Source organism: Bufo bufo, chromosome 3, assembly GCF_905171765.1.
Source record: "Bufo bufo chromosome 3, aBufBuf1.1, whole genome shotgun sequence".
Classification (NCBI taxonomy): Eukaryota; Metazoa; Chordata; class Amphibia; order Anura; family Bufonidae; genus Bufo; species Bufo bufo.
The window spans coordinates 373,168,012-373,188,351 of NC_053391.1; the positions used below are offsets into that span (position 1 = coordinate 373,168,012).

Below are 20,340 nucleotides of genomic sequence, written 5' to 3' on the forward strand. Positions count from 1 at the left end.
TCATGTCCTGGGGATCAGCCATAGGGCTGAGACACTGCCACCACATGCACACAACACCACACGTTGCCACGGGCAACCAAGTGAAGGAAAGTGTCACAAAACATACCACTGGCCATGACACTAGCCCGTCCAAGCGATCGTCAGTGGCGCCGAGCCACCTCCCACTCCTCACCCAGGCAGCGCTCCGTTGCTAGGGATGCACAAAGAACAGCCCACCCCTCATTAGTAACCCTGGCAAAAGCATCATATTCCTAAGAGCCAGCGATCGTGTATTCACTCTTCCTTAAGGAGGGGGGCAAGTTCCTCAATCAGGTGGATCATGAGGCAGTGTTCAATGTGTAAAACAAAGTGAGCATAAGTGGATATAACATTAGTGTAGAAAATAGATATCTATAAAAAAAAATCACTATACAGAGTACAAATTCGTCGTAACGTCACATGGATCACCTATATATTCCCCACATAGAACTCAATATTCATCCCAAAAGGATGGAGTGCCTTCAATTCAAAAATCCACTTAAGTTCCTTCCTACGTAAGATACGAAGCAATCTTTTAAACACGTTTTGCATGTAAGCAGTTCCCAATAAAGGGATTTTTTTCACCGGACATGCTGCCTCCGTTATCACTTATTGGATCCCACCACCATACTTCACAGTTGGGATGAGGTTTTGATGTTGGTGTGCTGTGCCTCTTTTTCTCCACACATAGTGTTGTGTGTTTCTTCCAAACAACTCTTTGGTTTCATCTGTCCACAGAATATTTTGCCAGTACTGCTGTGGAACATCCAGGTGCTCTTGTGCAAACTGTAAACGTGCAGCAATGTTTTTTTTTGGACAGCAGTGGCCTCCTCTGTGGTATCCTCCCATGAAATCCATTCTTGTTTAGTGTTTTACGTATCGTAGATTCGCTAACAGGGATGTTAGCATATGCCAGAGTCTTTTGTAAGTCTTTAGCTGAGACTCTAGGATTCTTCTTCACCTCATTGAGCAGTCTGCGCTGTGCTCTTGCAGTCATCTTTACAGGACGGCCACTCCTAGGGAGAGTAGCAGCAGTGCTGAACTTTCTCCATTTATAGACAGTTTGTCTTACCGTGGACTGATGAACAGCAAGGCTTTTGAAGATACTTTTATAACCCTTTCCAGCTTTATGCAAGTCAACAATTCTTAATCGTAGGTCTTCTGAGAGCTCTTTTGTGTGAGGCATCATTCACATCAGGCAATGCTTCTTGTGAAAAGCAAACCCAGAACTGGTGTGTGTTTTTTATAGGGCAGGGCAGCTGTAACCAACACCTTCAATCTCATCTCATTGATTGGACTCCAGTTGGCTGACACCTCACTCCAATTAGCTCTTGGAGATGTCATTAGTCTAGGGGTTCACATACTTTTCCCACCTTCACTGTGAATGTTTACATGGTGTGTTCAATAACAACATGGTAACATTTAATTCTTTGTGTGTTATTAGTTTAAGCAGACTGTGATTGTCTATTGTTGTGACTTAGATGAAGATCAAGTATACATAGAGGTTACTGGCGAGTGCTGCAGATCTTTGCATTTCTGTTAGATGAAGATCAGATCTCATTTTATGACCAATTTGTGCAGAAATCCATATCATTCCAAAGGGTTCACATACTTTTTCTTGCAACTGTACATCAGTTCGCAGAAGGTATCCGTATAGTAGGAGACATCAATGTCGCATTATTACCTACTCTTGATGCCTCCGTAGGATGCTTGCTTAACTGATGCATGGCGACTCTTATACCCAACTACCAAGGATTATACCTTTCTCTCTAATGTGCACAACACGTTTCAGAGACTAGATTACATCTTTGTCTCAGAGCGGCATATCGACTTACTGCAAGCGCAAATATAGAGCAGATTACTCTATCCGATCATACACCAGTAAATGTATCCCTATGCCTCAAAGAGGACCTTATGAGACATTATGAAATAACTAGCAGGATATGTAGAGCACTGTGCACGGATGCAATATTGCTTGGCCGCCGCTCCGTTCACCCGCTGTGCCCCCCTGAGGTTTTTCCGCCTGGTATGCTAATGAATAGCATCGGTACAGGGAGGAGGAGACTGCCCTGTTTCTCAATGGGCGTCTCCTTTTCCCTGGCTGTAGCGCTGTCCAATCACAGCGGAGAGCATCACAGCCAGGGAGAAGGGGAGTTTTTTTTCTCTGTGACTGACGCTCTCTGCTGTGATTGGACAGCACTACAGCCAGGGAGAAGCAGATGCCCATTGAGAAACAGGGCAGTCTCCTCCTCCCTGTACCGCTGCTATTCATTAGCATACCAGGCGGGAAAACTGCAGGGGGGCACAGCGGGCGAACGGAGCGGCGCCCAGACAAACTAGTAAGCAATATTACATCTGTGCACAGTGTCCCACATATCCTGCTAGTTATTTCATAATGTCTGGACCCATGAAAGGTCCTCTTTAGGAACTTGCCAACTAGAACATGGTCTTGGCGCCTGAATGAGACATTGCTGGATAGGGATGTAGACTTGCAGGCAATGCAGCAGAAGCTAGTTCTTTTCTTTCAGGAGAATCAGCCGGGAGACACTTCCACTATAACAGTATGGGAGACCCATAAGGCTGTAATGAGAGAGGAGCTGATTTCCCTAGGTAGCAAACTGAAAAAATATAGGCAAAAGTTGCTGAACTCCCTGCTTTCACAAATAGCCACAATTGAGACACTACATAAACGGACTAAAGTTTTGCAGACACGCCAGAAGCTGGTCCATTTGAGACAACAATTGAGAGACTTACTTAATATACAATCACCTACGTTTTATCAATACTCTAAATTTCGCTTTTATGCACATGGGGACAAGGGCATGAAACTTATGTCTCGCCTCCTGAAGCAGCGTAAGGATGCCACCTTCATACTGTCAATTGAGCAAGCCCAGGGGCTGTAAAGTAACGAAAACTGCTGATATTGTAGCTGCCTTTAAGAAATTTTATACCCAGCTTTATGGTTTGAGGGAGGAGGGAGACCCAATGGCACAGGACTCTTGCAGGATTATTGATAGTTTTTTAGATTCCCTACACCTTATGGAGATCACCCCTGAAGACCGCTCGCTTCTGCTTCAGCCGCTAATGGAAGATGAGGTGGCCAAAGTCATAAAGTCAATGCCGTTAGGCAAAAGCTCGGGCCCAGATGGCTTCCCAGTGGGCTACTATAGGAAATTCTTGTCCACCCTTCTCCCTCAAATCAAAAAATGGTGTGGGTCGCTGATGTCAGCTGCCACTCTGCACCCTCAGGCTTTAGAAGCATTTGTTACCATAATACCCAAAGAGGGGAAAGACCAAGAGCAATGTGGGAGTTACAGACCCATATCACTTCTTAATGTAGATGTCAAATATGGGCTTCTTGCTACTAGGCTGAGCTCACTTCTCCCCAAGCTGGTTAATCCCGAACAAGCAGGGTTTGTTCCTGGAAGGGAGGGGAATCACAACTCTTGTAGGATCCTTAATGCCATCTCCTACACAAAGACATCTACACAGTCATTGGTCCTTCTTAGGGTCGATGCAGAAAAGGCCTTTGACAGAGTCAGCTAGGCTTTTATGCAAAAAACTATTTTGAGATTTGGCATCCCTGCTGCCTTTGTCAATGCCATAATGTCATTATATAGGTCCCCTAGTGCAAGAGTCAGGGTGAATGGTACCCTCTCCTCTGCATTTACTATTAAAAATTGGACGAGACAGGGATGCCCCCTGTCCCTCACCCTTATTGTTCTGGTAATGAGACGTTATTACAAGCCTACAGATGCTGTCGATACATGTCCCCATGCACTTCTTTCGACAGATTAAGTTTGCATTTGCAACCTTCCTATGGAACAAAAAGAAAGCACGCTTAGCATATAGCAGACTTGTGCTCAGGAAGGAACATGGCGGCTCATAGCCTGAGAGAAAGCTCTCAGGCTATGAGCTGAGGGCTGCGATAGGCCAGCACTCCAGCCTGGGAGAAGGAGACGCCGGCAGGTTCCTCCCAGTTGAGCCGAAAATATGAAGATACTGGAGCCTATACCGGGAGAACGGAGCAGCGCCCAGGGATAATAGTAAGTGCAGGGAGATTCCTGGGCGCCGCTCTCCATGTCTGTATGCTTAGTTTCGATTTTTTATTGTAGTGAAAGGTCCTCTTTAAGTACTGGGAAGATGTAAATAGAGAGGTTAATTTGATTACCTCAGCTAATATTAAGCCAACTCTGGAGTCAATCCTATTGTGGCTCCCAAATGAGACTTGGCGGCCAGCTAAGAATGACTTAGCCACTCATCTATTACAAGCAGCAAGTCTATTGATTCCTCTCAAATAGCTTAGTAAAGAACCCCCCACTTTAAAGCAATGGGTCAATAAAGTGGATCTCATATGTCACCTTGAAGAACTGGCGGGGTGGGAAAACAGGAATCACCAGAGATATATGAAACTTTGGGGACCCTGGAAACAATACCGTGCATTAAGACCTAACAGGGTACCATAGACACTACACTACACCCTTTTATCTGGGCAGCCCTATATTGCGAGCATATAGATCCCACCTTGTAACTTTTGGTATACTAAGGCAGTTCAAGAGGAGCAATAATCTGAGCTACCACCCTGTCCTTGCTATGGACGCATATGGCTATCTAGTGGAGAATAGCTGGCCTCATGGACTCCTCCCCTTCCCCTATTTGACCCTTCCATATTCCTCAACTTTCTTATCTCTCATTTATTATTTCAGTGTTTACATATCTTCTTAGTTTGTTCGTATTGCGCTCTACAAACTAAACTCAGTGATAATAGTCAGACTTTCACTCTTTAGATCAGAGAAAATGATGACAACATGCCCTTAAAATGGGGTCAGATGCTTTACCTTTATTTGCATTTGTGAATTGAGATATTTGTGAATTACAATGTATGTTGTTAAATTCAATTGTACAATCTTGCTGATCAATAAAAATAAATTTGAAAGATAGGTGTGGGTCCCAGAGCCTAGTCATACTCGCCCAGTTATTTTCACAACTCCTATAGAAGTGAATGGAGAGCACGCAGCTCATGCGCAATGTGCTCTTCTTCACTTCAGGGACCCATTCTGGAGATGAGATAGGAGCGCCTATCCGACATTGATGGCATATCCTAGCGATAAACCATTAATATCTGAGATGGGTGTAACCAATCAATGACCAGGCATGAAAAGGCTTTCATGACCTGAAACTTTCCTGTGATTTAGCGCTCGTAGTGGTTTAATGTTACCAAAATAATTTTTCTGACATGTTTTTCATAATACATAGGGCTTTTATGTCAAGATATTTTTTTTATTCTTTTAGATTTATTTTGGGGTAAAATGTGCAAAAGAAATTCTTTGAATTTGCAAAATCACACCAAAATACATTATATATTTTTTTTATTAACTTTCTTTATTAAAGTTCAAATATTAACAATCAATTTTAAATAAACATATAAATATTAACATCTTTTTTCCCACCCAAAAAAAACAAATAATCCCCCCCCCTACCCACCTATGATGCGTCTTCCCTTCACCACCACCCCTCCGTAAAAAGACCGAGGAGAGATGGAGAAGGATGGAGGAAGAAAGAAAGGAGGAAGCTCTAGGGCAGGGGTGTCAAACTCAAATTCATCGGGTGCCGCATCAGCAGTTTGGTCACCCTCAAAGGGCCGGTTGTATCTGTAGGACTATGTGTCCACTCTTTATTATCATAAATTATTGTCACTGCATTCAATTATTACTGTTTTTTGTAATAATGTAAGTAATAACTAGCTCTGAAAGCAGAAACATAGAATAATGGCAAGTAGATATTCAAATGTACAATTATTGTACAATTTATTGAAAAATAATTTTTGGTAACAGACAGTAATTTTTTTTTTTTTTTAAACATCTGTGGATGACGGACACTGTTATGGGGGGATCTGTGGATGACGGACACTGTTATGGGGGGATCTGTGGATGACGGACACTTATGGGGGGATCTGTGGATGACGGACACTGTTATGGGGGGATCTGTGGATGACGGACACTTATGGGGGGATCTGTGGATGACGGACACTGTTATGGGGGGATCTGTGGATGACGGACACTGTTATGGGGGGATCTGTGGATGACGGACACTGTTATGGGGGGATCTGTGGATGAAGGACACTGTTATGGGGGGGGATCTGTGGATGACGGACACTGTTATGGGGGGGGATCTGTGGATGACGGACACTGTTATGGGGGGTTCTGTGGATGACGGACACTGTTATGGGGGGGGATCTGTGGATGACGGACACTGTTATGGGGGGATCTGTGGATGACGGACACTGTTATGGGGGGATCTGTGGATGACGGACACTGTTATGGGGGGATCTGTGGATGACGGACACTGTTATGGGGGGATCTGTGGATGACGGACACTGTTATGGGGGGATCTGTGGATGACGAACACTGTTATGGGGGGATCTGTGGATGACGGACACTTATGGGGGGATCTGTGGATGACGGACACTTATGGGGGGATCTGTGGATGACGGACACTTATGGGGGGGATCTGTGGATGACAGACACTGTTACAGGGGGGGGGATCTGTGGCTGGCACTGTTACAGGGGGGGGGATCTGTGGATGGCAGTGTTATATATGTGCCATCCACAGACCCCCCACCCCATAACAGTGCCATCCACAGACCCCCCACCCCATAACAGTGCCATCCACAGACCCCCACCCCTTAACTGTGCCATCCACAGATTCCGTGTAAACCCCCCCCCCCCCCCCCGCCGCCGCCCCCCTCCAGTATACAAATATAAAATTGTACCGTATATCCTAATTGCTTGTGTATAATGCCGGCAGGCAGGACGGGCGGCCGGCGCGTCACTCACTGACGTCACTTGCCTGCGCCGCCTGCTTCATTCATAAAGGAGGCGGTGCAGGCACGTGACATCAGGGAGTTACGCTGCCGCCCGCCCAGCCTGCCTGCATTCTACACAAGCAATTAGGATATACGGTACAATTATTTCCTGTGTAGAACAGCAGGCGCCGCTAGAGGGCAGACGTTCTCTGGCTTGTAGGCTGCCGCGCATGCGCTGAAGAGGCGGCTTTCTTGTGTCAAAAAAAAAAAAAAAGCGAGAATAAAAAGGTGAAGGCTGGCGGCCGGCGGCGGCTGCGCGGGCCACATGACGAGGTCTGGCGGGCCGGATTCGGCCCGCGGGCCTTGTGTTTGACACCCGTGCTCTAGGGATTCTAATCTCCCCAAATTTTAAGCCATTTTATCTCAATATTTCTTTGCTTATACAGAGTACATTCATATCTCTTATTAGTATTGACCAAATTTAGCCATGTATTCATACTGGGAGCATCTCGCGCAAACCAAGAATGTGCTATTAGGAGTCTTGCCAAGAACATTATCTTAAACAAAAGATTTTTCTTATATTGTTGACAACCCACCTTGACAAGACCCAATACCCAACATTCGGCAGTAAAAGGAATCCGCACATTCAATTTTGCCTCCAAGTATTTGTGAATAGCCCCCCAATATTGTTTCAGCTCTGCACAAAACCAAAACATATGGAGATAATCTGCATCAGAAACATCACACCTAGGGCAATTCGAATCAGTCCTAATGCCACATCTCTTAAGCCAAAGAGGTGTAACATAAAGTCTATGTAGAATATTAAACTGCACCACAACGTGATTAAAATTATGTGAAACCAATTTTAAATCCTGAACTACCTTCTCCTGGTCACCCGAGCATATCATTGAGCATTCATTTCATCAAGCCCTCTGTCCAGGAGAGGAGGTATCTCCAAATCCTGCTATAAGTACATTTTTATAAGGTTGGGAAATCTTCATTCTTTGCCCCAAATTCCCTATCAAATCATTAAATTGTATAGAAGTGTGTATTTTAAGCCTTTTTTTTTTTTTATACTTAACAGTGCCGATCTTACCAGTCCACTAGTCTTGATGTGCTCGCAGCTCCGGGAGACACCGCAAAAGGGTCAAAGGTTTCCACATGGACGCGATCCAGCACAGCGTCCACTACATGCTGCGGAGGCAATCCAGCGTTGGGGGAGGGGGGAGAGCGCAACGCTAAGCGCTCACGTCATCACGTCCTCTCTTGACCCCAAGGACTCTAGGGAATCGCAAAATACATTATTAAGCCCCTAAGGACATACGCCACACAAGTCTGTTCTTTAAAATTGGCTCCAGAGCACAGCAGACACCTGGGGCTAATGTCTGTGATCGGCGATAACTCAGATCACAAACATTTTACCCCTCAGATGTAGTGGACATTTGTGACCACTGGATCTGAGAGGCTTTTCCCCAGGAGCTCTGCGCTCCCGGGGCCCGAATGGCTCCACTGCGTAGCGATCGGGGGAGCCGTTCGTGGCAGAACTCTATAGAAATGTATTGAATGTCCCATAAGCTGCAAAGGTATTTAATTACAGTTTATGGGACAAGCGATCTAACAATCACATGTTCAAGTCCTCTAAAACAACTTAATATAAGTGGGGGAAAAAGTAAATAAATTTTAAAAAATATATAAGAATTCAAATCACCCTTCCCCCCCCCTAAAGATAAACAGTAAAAAAATAAACATCATTAGCACAAAACATTGAATAAAAAATGATCAGAAAGTTACACACACTCCAAAATGGTATCAATAAAAACTACATATAGTCCCACATAAAATGTTGACACAAAGAAAAGAAAAAAAAACTTTGGATTGAAGTATTAAAACACAAGTAAAAATATATAAATGCAGTATCACAGTAATTTTCCTGACCCATAGAATAAAGGGAACAGGTCAGTTTTACCACATTGGGAACGCCATACAAAAAAAGCCCATAAAATGTAGTGTTTTTTTTCCAATTTCACCCCATTTGGATTTTTTTTCCAGCTTCCCACTACATCTAATGCAATATAAAATGGTGCCATTAGAAAGTACAACTTATCATATGGCTATGTGAATGAAAAAGGTGTTAAATTTAGTTCCCTATTTTGTGTCGATGTTTTGATATATAAAAAGTATGTATAAGCATGATTGCAGTGACTTTGGAACATAAATATGTAATATATTCTTGGCACATAATATGTCTCCCAAGACATGTCTCCCATTAAAAGACCTCTTGGGACATTGACACTTTTTTTTGCACTTTTCCAAAGGAGACCCAGTTACAGGGGGAAAAGGCCCCCTCTGTTGGAGCACTGTACACATGCAGAGTTTCCTCATTTCACTGCATAGTACTGAATAGGTACTATGTACTATGGTAGGGAGAAGGCAGAAGCAGTAATATACAACTTCTGTCTTCTCCCCAGGGTTCCCGACAGTCACTGACAGTTGGGAACCTGTTCTGCATCATTGCAGTAGCAGAAACTTTAATCCTGCAGCATGTGGCACCCCGGATTAAAGCCCAGCATCAACCACCGTACATGTACAGCACTTGGTCGCTATCAGGATAAAGGGGTTTACAGGAATCCCCCCCCCCCCCCTCCAGAAACAATGACACATCTGTCCACAGGTTGTGTGTGGTATTCCAGCTTAGTCCCACTCAGTTCATTGGAGTTGAGCTGCGATAGCAAAGCGAACCCATGAGTGGCCATACGTTTCTGGAAAAAAACTGCCTCGTTTTTTTTTTTTATCTTGTACAAGCCTTTTAACCCCTTAACTCATAATGCCATACATGTAGGTCACTATGCGCAAGGACTTGTATGGACATACAAAGCGGGTGTCGGCTGTCTAAGAGTGGGTTCACAACTTGCTTTATGCCTCAGTTTGACGTATACGTTAGAAACAAAAAGGCAGCATACCACGTTCTTATATCCTGCAGACTCCGGTAAAAAAAACGATATGTTTTTTGTTTTGTTTTTACAATGGAACTCTATGATAAATGAATGCCACTGTATTGCATCAGTCTGAGACATCCGTTTAACGTAAACGTTTTTTCCAAATGTTAAAAGGATGGGAAAACCGTGATGTGAACTCACCCTAATACTTACTCAAAACTGAGATGACAACTGCTAGAAAGAAAGAAGGTCAGGGAGAGGGAGAAAGAAGATGGCCACAACATATATGCCATAGCAAACCAACTGAGATCTTTTTAATGTAAAATTCAACAAAGTAAATACGTAGCTGGTCTGCCAGACACTATATTCATCAAAGAATGTATGGTAACATCAATAGAGTTTTAAATGCCCAGTCACTTGATCAATCAAGTTGCCAGGACCTGGTCCCACGCCTAGGACTGTTCGAGATCCGGGTGCAATCTGTGTACGACCAGCATCCTGAATCAAACTAATGGTTAATCCCAGTTGTTTTGCCTGAGAGAGAAGTTCAACGAGTGCGCCCTCGTCTGGAGCCTTCACCACTACTTTTGGCTGGCCGCAGTACTCCCATTGCCTGAGTAATTCTGGGTTTCTTTTTTGGAGCTGCTTGTAGGCAGATACTGCAGCATGTGAACACTGTGCCGCCACTTTTCCTTTTCCCATTTTCAAATCGTTACGGACTACTAACACCATCTTGAACTCGCCACTCTCTCCCATAATGCTTGCTTCACTGCCCAAGTCATTTCCTGCAATGCTTGTGAGGTTTCGGGACCGTCCAAAGCGGCCACGCAGACTCCAGCCTAGAAAGACGCCACATGCTATTCCCGCTGCCAATGTCAGAGTCCCAGGATGTGAAATGTAATCCATTGTCAATCTACAATAAGAAAGGAAATGTATTGATACTGTGATCAATGACAGGCGGGTGATCACCCCATATAGACTCCCTGATCACCCCCCTGTAAGGCTCCATTCAGACATTTTTTTGGCCCAAGTTAGCGGAATTATTTTTTTTTTTCCTTACAAAGTCTCATATTCCACTAACTTGTGTCAAAAAATAAAATCTCACATGAACTCCCCATACCCCTCACGGAATCCAAATGCGTAAAATTTTTTAGACATTTATATTCCAGACTTCTTCTCACGCTTTAGGGCCCCTAGAATGCCAGGGCAGTATAAATACCCCACATGTGACCCCATTTCGGAAAGAAGACACCCCAAGGTATTCGCTGAGGGGCATATTGAGTCCATGAAAGATTGAAATTTTTGTCCCAAGTTAGCGGAAAGGGAGACTTTGTGAGAATAAATAAATAAATAAATTTCCGCTAACTTGTGCCAAAAAAAAATAATAATTCTATGAACTCGCCATGCCCCTCATTGAATACCTTGGGGTGTCTTCTTTCCAAAATGGGGTCACATGTGGGGTATTTATACTGCCCTGGCATTTTAGGGGCCCTAAAGCGTGAGAAGAAGTCTGGGATCCAAATGTCTAAAAATGCCCTCATAAAAGGAATGTGGGCCCCTTTGCGCATCTAGGCTGCAAAAAAGTGTCACACATCTGGTATCGCCGTACTCAGGAGAAGTTGGGCAATGTGTTTTGGGGTGTCATTTTACATATACCCATGCAGGGTGAGATAAATATCTTGGTCAAATGCCAACTTTGTATAAAAAATGGGAAAAGTTGTCTTTTGCCGAGATATTTCTCTCACCCAGCATGAGTATATGTAAAAAGACACCCCAAAACACATTGCCCAACTTCTCCTGAATACGGCGATACCACATGTGTGACACTTTTTTGCAGCCTAGGTGGGCAAAGGGGCCCACATTCCAAAGAGCACCTTTCGGATTTCACAGGTCATTTACCTACTTACCACACATTAGGGCCCCTAGAATGCCAGGGCAGTATAACTACCCCACAAGTGACCCCATTTTGGAAAGAAGACACCCCAAGGTATTCCGTGAGGGGCATGGCGAGTTCCTAGAATTTTTAATTTTTTGTCACAAGTTAGCGGAAAATGATGATTTTATTTTTTTTCTTACAAAGTCTCATATTCCACTAACTTGTGACAAAAAATAAAAACTTCCATGAACTCACTATGCCCATCACGAAATACCTTGGGGTGTCTTCTTTCCAAAATGGGGTCACTTGTGGGGTAGTTATACTGCCCTGGCATTTTAGGGGCCGAATGCGTGAGAAGTGGTTTGAAATCAAAATCTGTAAAAAATGGCCGGTGAAATCCGAAAGGTGCTCTTTGGAATGTGGGCCCCTTTGCCCACCTAGGCTGCAAAAAAGTGTCACACATCTGGTATCCCCGTACTCAGGAGAAGTTGGGCAATGTGTTTTGGGGTGTCTTTTTACATATACCCATGCTGGGTGAGAGAAATATCTTGGCAAAAGACAACTTTTCCCATTTTTTTATACAAAGTTGGCATTTGACCGAGATATTTATCTCACCCAGCATGGGTATATGTAAAATGACACCCCAAAACACATTGCCCAACTTCTCCTGAGTACGGCAATACCAGATGTGTGACACTTTTTTGCAGCCTAGGTGGGCAAAGGGGCCCACATTCCAAAGAGCACCTTTCGGATTTCACCGGCCATTTTTTACAGATTTTGATTTCAAACTACTTTGCACGCATTTGGGCCCCTAAAATGCCAGAGCAGTATAACTACCCCACAAGTGACCCCATTTTGGAAAGAAGACACCCCAAGGTATTTCGTGATGGGCATAGTGAGTTCATGGAAGTTTTTATTTTTTGTCACAAGTTAGTGGAATATGAGACTTTGTAAGAAAAAAAAAATCATCATTTTCCGCTAACTTGTGACAAAAAATAAAAAGTTCTATGAACTCACTATGCCCATCAGTGAATACCTTAGGGTGTCTACTTTCCGAAATGGGGTCATTTTTGCGATTATTCTACTGTCTGGGCATTGTAGAACCTCAGGAAACATGACAGGTGCTCAGAAAGTCAGAGCTGCTTCAAAAAGCGGAAATTCACATTTTTGTACCATAGTTTGTAAACGCTATAACTTTTACCCAAACCATTTTTTTTTTACCCAAACATTTTTTTTTAATCAAAGACATGTAAAACAATATATTTTGACAAAAATTTATACATGGATGTCATTTTTTTTGCAAAATTTTACAACTGAAAGTGAAAAATGTCATTTTTTTGCAAAAAAATCGTTAAATTTTGATTAATAACAAAAAAATAAAAATGTCAGCAGCAATGAAATACCACCAAATTAAAGCTCTATTAGTGAGAAGAAAAGGAGGTAAAATTCATTTGGGTGGTAAGTTGCATGACCGAGCAATAAACGGTAAAAGTAGTGTAGTGCAGAAGTGTAAAAAGTGGCTTGGTCATTAAGGGTGTTTAAGGTAGGGGGGCTGAAGTGGTTAAAAATGTTGAGCCCCTTTCTCTGTACAGCCTTGAGATTCTCCAGTAGCAAGTTCTGTGTTTTTACTGTGTTCCATCAGGCAGTTCAGCTGACAGCTCCTTATCTCTGACCTTATAAACACTCATTATAACTCAATTCTTATCTTACTGATAAGAATGTGGCTAAAGGTTACTTTACACGGGATGACAGAGCAGCAGATTGTTATGAAGGAAGCATTTCTTCCTGACAAACTGCTGCTCACTTGTGGAGGAGACTGGTACATTTATATGGAGCAATCTCCTCCAGAGTATGGGGAGGAGCGATCGCTAATGCCATGGTTTGTCCCCATACTGACTTCTTGCTTGCCGACAGCAGAACCTGTTAACACAGCACGATCTGCTGCCGGCAAACAACAATTTTTGTGTGCGCACAATCGGATAACCTGCGGAAAAAGCATTTTGCTCATTCATCGGGTATTTGGCGGTTGCATTTACACCGCCAGATAATAGCTAATGACCGTTCCTATGAACACGCATTAGCGATTATCTTTCAGAGTCTCATCTCCTTTTTAAACAAGTATTTTTGAGCTATTAGTAATTTAGAGTTAAGGGTTATTAGATGTCCAGCACAAAGTAAAAGCACGATTGTCAGACAGAAATTAACCCTCCCTGGCTGTGACGCTCTCCGATGTGATTGGATCGCGGCACATTCAGGGAGAAGAAGACGCCCATTGAGAAACCCTGGCGTCTCCTCCTCCCTGTACTGATGCTCAGGATTAGCATACTGAGCGCGAAAACTTCAGGAGGGCGCAGCGGGGCGTAGGAGCGATGTTTTTTTTTTTAAACGGGAGGCAGCATCAGCAGTAATTTAGCTCCTAAAGGAAAACAGATGAAAGGTCCTCTTTAAGGCTACTTTCACACTAGCGTTTCTATTTTCCGGTATTGAGATCCGTCATAGGGTCTCAATACCGGAAAAAAACGGTTCAGTTTTGTCCCCATTCATTGTCAATAGGGACAAAACGTAACTGAACAGAACGGAGTGCTCCAAAAAAGCATTCCGTTCTCATACCGGAGAGCAAACTGCAGCAAGCTTCGGTTTTCTTTCCGTCATGGGATATGGAGCAAGACGGATCCGTCATGACCCACAATGTAAGTCAATGGGGACGGATCCGTTTAACTGTGACACAATAGAAAACGAATCCGTCCTCCATTGATTTTCAATGGAGTTCATGACGGATCCGTCTTGGCAATGTTAAAGATAATACAAAGGGATCTGTTCATAACGGATGCAGACGGTTGTATTATCAGTAACGGAAGCATTTTTGTTGAGCCCTGCCGGATCCAGCAAAAACACTAGTGTGAAAGTCGCCTGTACGGGGTCAGGGGGTAAGAGCCGGATGCCAAATCTAATACGTCATCGATGTTGACTACTTTCTGCAAATTGTATCGTGATCTGAAGTAAGCTGCAAGGTGAGTTCCAGAAATTGCACTGTACTATACTGCACTGGAAACAGCAAAAAATGATATACATTACTAAGAAAATGAATCGCACCAGCCACGGCGGCAAGGTTAGATGCAGACTGCAGCAGGAAAATGCAGCCATGTGATTGGTGGTCAGGTGAGAAACATTTTGGGGGAGAGTTTTCAAGCTGGTGTAAAGTAGAACTGGCTTAGTTGCCCATAGCAACCAGATTCCACCTTTCATTTTCCAAAGGAGCTGTCAAAAAATGAAAGGTGGACTCTGACTGGTTGCTATGGGCAACTAAGCCAGTTCTACTTTACACCAGCTTGATAAATCTCCTCCTTTGACTATTGGTCAGCAATGCATCCCCGAGGATGCCCAGAACAACCAACTGGGTTGCAGATTTCACTTTAAAGCACATGGGAAAATGAAAGCTGGAATCTGGTTGCTATGGGCAACTGCGTCTAGTGTGGCGAGGAGCCTATATCTATAAGCGCACTATGCCCACCCTTCAATAGCTGTACAGAAGTAGTAGGGTGTGCAGAGCGGAGCCCTCACCCAGCGCCCTGGTCCTCCCACGTTGGCTTCTGTTAGTCACTTCCTTAAGTGTCGCACACATATGACGTCACCGCCGCTTTTACGTGACTCGTTTTCCTTCTCTCCTGCTGCTATTTACTATAGGACGAGAGCAGATACTCGCAAGGAGGCGGAAACACCACAGAGACCAAGACGGCCTCCGTTTCCTCGCCTGGTATGTCTCGCTTTGATGACGCGAGAGGCCAGTAGGGGGCGCTGACTCGGAGCTGACGCGACTTCCGGTGGAGTGACCCGGCGAGTGTGACAGATCTCTAGTTGGAGACAGAGGTGGAGGAGGAGGTGAGTGGTCTCCGGTTATTTGGGGCGACGTGCAGTGAGCGCTGTGTGCTGGCAGCTGATTGTGGAGGGGCCGGTAGTAGCAGGCTGTGGAGATTCCGGTAAGACCCCTGCTTCTTAGTGACTGATAAACGTGGGGGAGATCACAGTGGTCAGTGCAGGCACCGACTGCGCCATTGTGCTCTGCTACCTCATAGTGAGAGCCACCATGTCCAGTGCTAATGGTGCATCTATAGGAGTTCATAGACCATCATGCTGTATTATAGTGATGTCTCATGAGATCCAGCCATGGACAGTGATTACCGGTGCTGATCAGGTTATGTGCAGTCATCTATAGGGGTTCATAGACCATCATGCTGTATTATAGTGATGTCTCATGAGATCCAGCCATGGACAGTGATTACCGCTGCTGATCAGGTTATGTGCAGTCATCTATAGGAGTTCATAGACCATCATGCTGTATTATAGTGATGTCTCATGAGATCCAGCCATGGACAGTGATTACCGCTGCTGATCAGGTTATGTGCAGTCATCTATAGGAGTTCATAGACCATCATGCTGTATTCTAGTGATGTCTCATGAGATCCAGCCATGTCCAGTGATTACCGGTGCTGATCAGGTTATGTGCAGTCATCTATAGGGGTTCATAGACCATCATGCTGTATTATAGTGATGTCTCATGAGATCCAGCCATGTCCAGTGATTACCGGTGCTGATCAGGTTATGTGCAGTCATCTATAGGAGTTCATAGACCATCATGCTGTATTATAGTGATGTCTCATGAGATCCAGCCATGGACAGTGATTACCGGTGCTGATCAGGTTATGTGCAGTCATCTATAGGGGTTCATAGACCATCATGCTGTATTCTAGTGATGTCTCATGAGATCCAGCCATGTCCAGTGATTACCGGTGCTGATCAGGTTATGTGCAGTCATCTATAGGGGTTCATAGACCATCATGCTGTATTCTAGTGATGTCTCATGAGATCCAGCCATGGACAGTGATTACCGGTGCTGATCAGGTTATGTGCAGTCATCTATAGGGGTTCATAGACCATCATGCTGTATTCTAGTGATGTCTCATGAGATCCAGCCATGGACAGTGATTACCGCTGCTGATCAGGTTATGTGCAGTCATCTATAGGAGTTCATAGACCATCATGCTGTATTATAGTGATGTCTCATGAGATCCAGCCATGGACAGTGATTACCGCTGCTGATCAGGTTATGTGCAGTCATCTATAGGAGTTCATAGACCATCATGCTGTATTATAGTGATGTCTCATGAGATCCAGCCATGGACAGTGATTACCGCTGCTGATCAGGTTATGTGCAGTCATCTATAGGAGTTCATAGACCATCATGCTGTATTCTAGTGATGTCTCATGAGATCCAGCCATGGACAGTGATTACCGGTGCTGATCAGGTTATGTGCAGTCATCTATAGGAGTTCATAGACCATCATGCTGTATTATAGTGATGTCTCATGAGATCCAGCCATGGACAGTGATTACCGCTGCTGATCAGGTTATGTGCAGTCATCTATAGGAGTTCATAGACCATCATGCTGTATTCTAGTGATGTCTCATGAGATCCAGCCATGGACAGTGATTACCGCTGCTGATCAGGTTATGTGCAGTCATCTATAGGAGTTCATAGACCATCATGCTGTATTCTAGTGATGTCTCATGAGATCCAGCCATGGACAGTGATTACCGGTGCTGATCAGGTTATGTGCAGTCATCTATAGGGGTTCATAGACCATCATGCTGTATTCTAGTGATGTCTCATGAGATCCAGCCATGGACAGTGATTACTGGTGCTGATCAGGTTATGTGCAGTCATCTATAGGAGTTCATAGACCATCATGCTGTATTCTAGTGATGTCTCATGAGATCCAGCCATGGACAGTGATTACCGCTGCTGATCAGGTTATGTGCAGTCATCTATAGGAGTTCATAGACCATCATGCTGTATTCTAGTGATGTCTCATGAGATCCAGCCATGTCCAGTGATTACCGGTGCTGATCAGGTTATGTGCAGTCATCTATAGGGGTTCATAGACCATCATGCTGTATTATAGTGATGTCTCATGAGATCCAGCCATGTCCAGTGATTACCGGTGCTGATCAGGTTATGTGCAGTCATCTATAGGAGTTCATAGACCATCATGCTGTATTATAGTGATGTCTCATGAGATCCAGCCATGGACAGTGATTACCGGTGCTGATCAGGTTATGTGCAGTCATCTATAGGGGTTCATAGACCATCATGCTGTATTCTAGTGATGTCTCATGAGATCCAGCCATGTCCAGTGATTACCGGTGCTGATCAGGTTATGTGCAGTCATCTATAGGGGTTCATAGACCATCATGCTGTATTCTAGTGATGTCTCATGAGATCCAGCCATGGACAGTGATTACCGGTGCTGATCAGGTTATGTGCAGTCATCTATAGGGGTTCATAGACCATCATGCTGTATTATAGTGATGTCTCATGAGATCCAGCCATGGACAGTGATTACCGCTGCTGATCAGGTTATGTGCAGTCATCTATAGGAGTTCATAGACCATCATGCTGTATTATAGTGATGTCTCATGAGATCCAGCCATGGACAGTGATTACCGCTGCTGATCAGGTTATGTGCAGTCATCTATAGGAGTTCATAGACCATCATGCTGTATTATAGTGATGTCTCATGAGATCCAGCCATGGACAGTGATTACCGCTGCTGATCAGGTTATGTGCAGTCATCTATAGGAGTTCATAGACCATCATGCTGTATTCTAGTGATGTCTCATGAGATCCAGCCATGGACAGTGATTACCGGTGCTGATCAGGTTATGTGCAGTCATCTATAGGAGTTCATAGACCATCATGCTGTATTATAGTGATGTCTCATGAGATCCAGCCATGGACAGTGATTACCGCTGCTGATCAGGTTATGTGCAGTCATCTATAGGAGTTCATAGACCATCATGCTGTATTCTAGTGATGTCTCATGAGATCCAGCCATGGACAGTGATTACCGCTGCTGATCAGGTTATGTGCAGTCATCTATAGGAGTTCATAGACCATCATGCTGTATTCTAGTGATGTCTCATGAGATCCAGCCATGGACAGTGATTACCGGTGCTGATCAGGTTATGTGCAGTCATCTATAGGGGTTCATAGACCATCATGCTGTATTCTAGTGATGTCTCATGAGATCCAGCCATGGACAGTGATTACTGGTGCTGATCAGGTTATGTGCAGTCATCTATAGGAGTTCATAGACCATCATGCTGTATTCTAGTGATGTCTCATGAGATCCAGCCATGGACAGTGATTACCGGTGCTGATCAGGTTATGTGCAGTCATCTATAGGGGTTCATAGACCATCATGCTGCATTCTAGTCATGTCTCATGAGATCCAGTGATTACCGGTGCTGATCAGGTTATGTGCAGTCATCTATAGGAGTTCATAGACCATCATGCTGTATTATAGTGATGTCTCATGAGATCCAGTGATTACCGGTGCTGATCAGGTTATGTGCAGTCATCTATAGGAGTTCATAGACCATCATGCTGTATTATAGTGATGTCTCATGAGATCCAGCCATGGACAGTGATTGGTTATGATATATTTAATGGACATCTATAGGCTTTGAGCGTCATGGCGTATTAGTGATGTGCAGCACGTGATCCAGTGTGTGCGGAATGATTTGCATCTCTATGTACAGAATGTGGTTCCTGTTGTCATATTCCAATAGTTTTGCCCCTGGAGAGCTTCATACATTGTTGTGCTATATACGTACCACATAGAACAATCTGCCCAATCCTCCACTGATGTCCCCGCTCAGATCAGCCGAATGGGAATTTTATTTAATGTGCACAAGGAGATATGCGTCCACCAGGTAGGAACAAAGAACTGAAAAGGCGAAAAGTCAGCCTATCCAATCACTGTTCCCCATGTGGAGGGGAGAATATCTTTATAATACAACGTGACTGTATTCGAGGAAGAAACTCTGTCTTCAGTGTGGGTTCCATATTATGTTTGTATATTGTTTACAGCCTTCACTTTGCTATCCAAAAACAGTGCCATGTCTTTTCTAGTCCTGTGTCTAGTATGGCCGGTCATCCCCATCTAACGGAACAGCCCATAGACAAGGGAGGTGCTGTTTTGGGGGGAGGGGAGCAATCCTTTTTTTTTTATCCCTTTAAAGGGTACCTGTCTGCATGATCAATTTTCTGAAATCAGGAGTGCTGACTGGTAGGGTTGATCCTGCTGGTTAAAATGGTACTTGTCTTGTGAAAATCGGTTGCTGCATTCTCAGAAAAAAAGACTTTTATTCTATAAGCAAATGACGTCTTAAGTGCACTGAGAGGGAGGACTTAGCCACTTGGTGCGCCTCACCTTTCCAATGTTGGCCCCGCCCCTTATTGCACAAAGGTCCTAATTTGCATAAAGAATTGATTGCGAATACCTTATTTTCACAAGACAGGTATCACTTTAATCATCAGGATCAACCCTACAGGTCAGCATACCTGATTTAATAGAGTCGATCCTGCTGAAAAGTCCTCTTTAGGTCTGAAATTGAAGTTCATTAAAAGTATAAGTCGAATATTCATTTATATTCCTTGAAGTCATTAAAAGCTAAGGCCTCTTGCATACAAACGTTGTTTTTTTTCGTTTTTGCGGATTCTGTTTGCTGTCCGTATGCGGAACCATTAATTTCAATGGTTCCGCAAAAAAAACCCACGAATTTACTCCGTATGCCTTCCGTTTTCCGTATTTCGGTGTATCCGTTCCGCTAAAAGCTAGAACTTGTCCTATTATTGTCCGCAA

The 20,340-nt window shown here is 44.0% G+C and overlaps 2 protein-coding genes across 3 annotated transcripts in view; one reads left to right on the forward strand and one right to left on the reverse strand.

The window, feature by feature from the left end:
* Positions 1-9,960: 9,960 nt before the first annotated feature.
* PTRH2 (peptidyl-tRNA hydrolase 2) lies at positions 9,961-15,346 on the reverse strand. Of its 2 annotated transcripts, none has more exons than XM_040424667.1 (2): positions 15,147-15,265; positions 9,961-10,672 (listed from the first exon to the last, which is right to left on the reverse strand). In XM_040424667.1, the coding sequence occupies exon 2, from the start codon at positions 10,663-10,665 to the stop codon at positions 10,150-10,152; it is 516 nt and encodes a 171-aa protein (XP_040280601.1). In that variant the 5' UTR covers positions 10,666-10,672; positions 15,147-15,265; the 3' UTR covers positions 9,961-10,149. The 2 variants fall into 2 exon arrangements, with proteins under 2 accessions (XP_040280601.1, XP_040280600.1); XM_040424666.1 differs by having other exon boundaries at positions 9,963-10,672; positions 15,197-15,346.
* A 9-nt stretch (positions 15,347-15,355) lies between these two features.
* VMP1 (vacuole membrane protein 1) overlaps positions 15,356-20,340 on the forward strand; it is a 178,446-nt gene continuing 173,461 nt past the window's right edge. Inside the window, 1 exon segment of the mRNA XM_040424665.1 lies at positions 15,356-15,514. The gene's annotated coding sequence lies outside the window, so the exon portion shown is untranslated.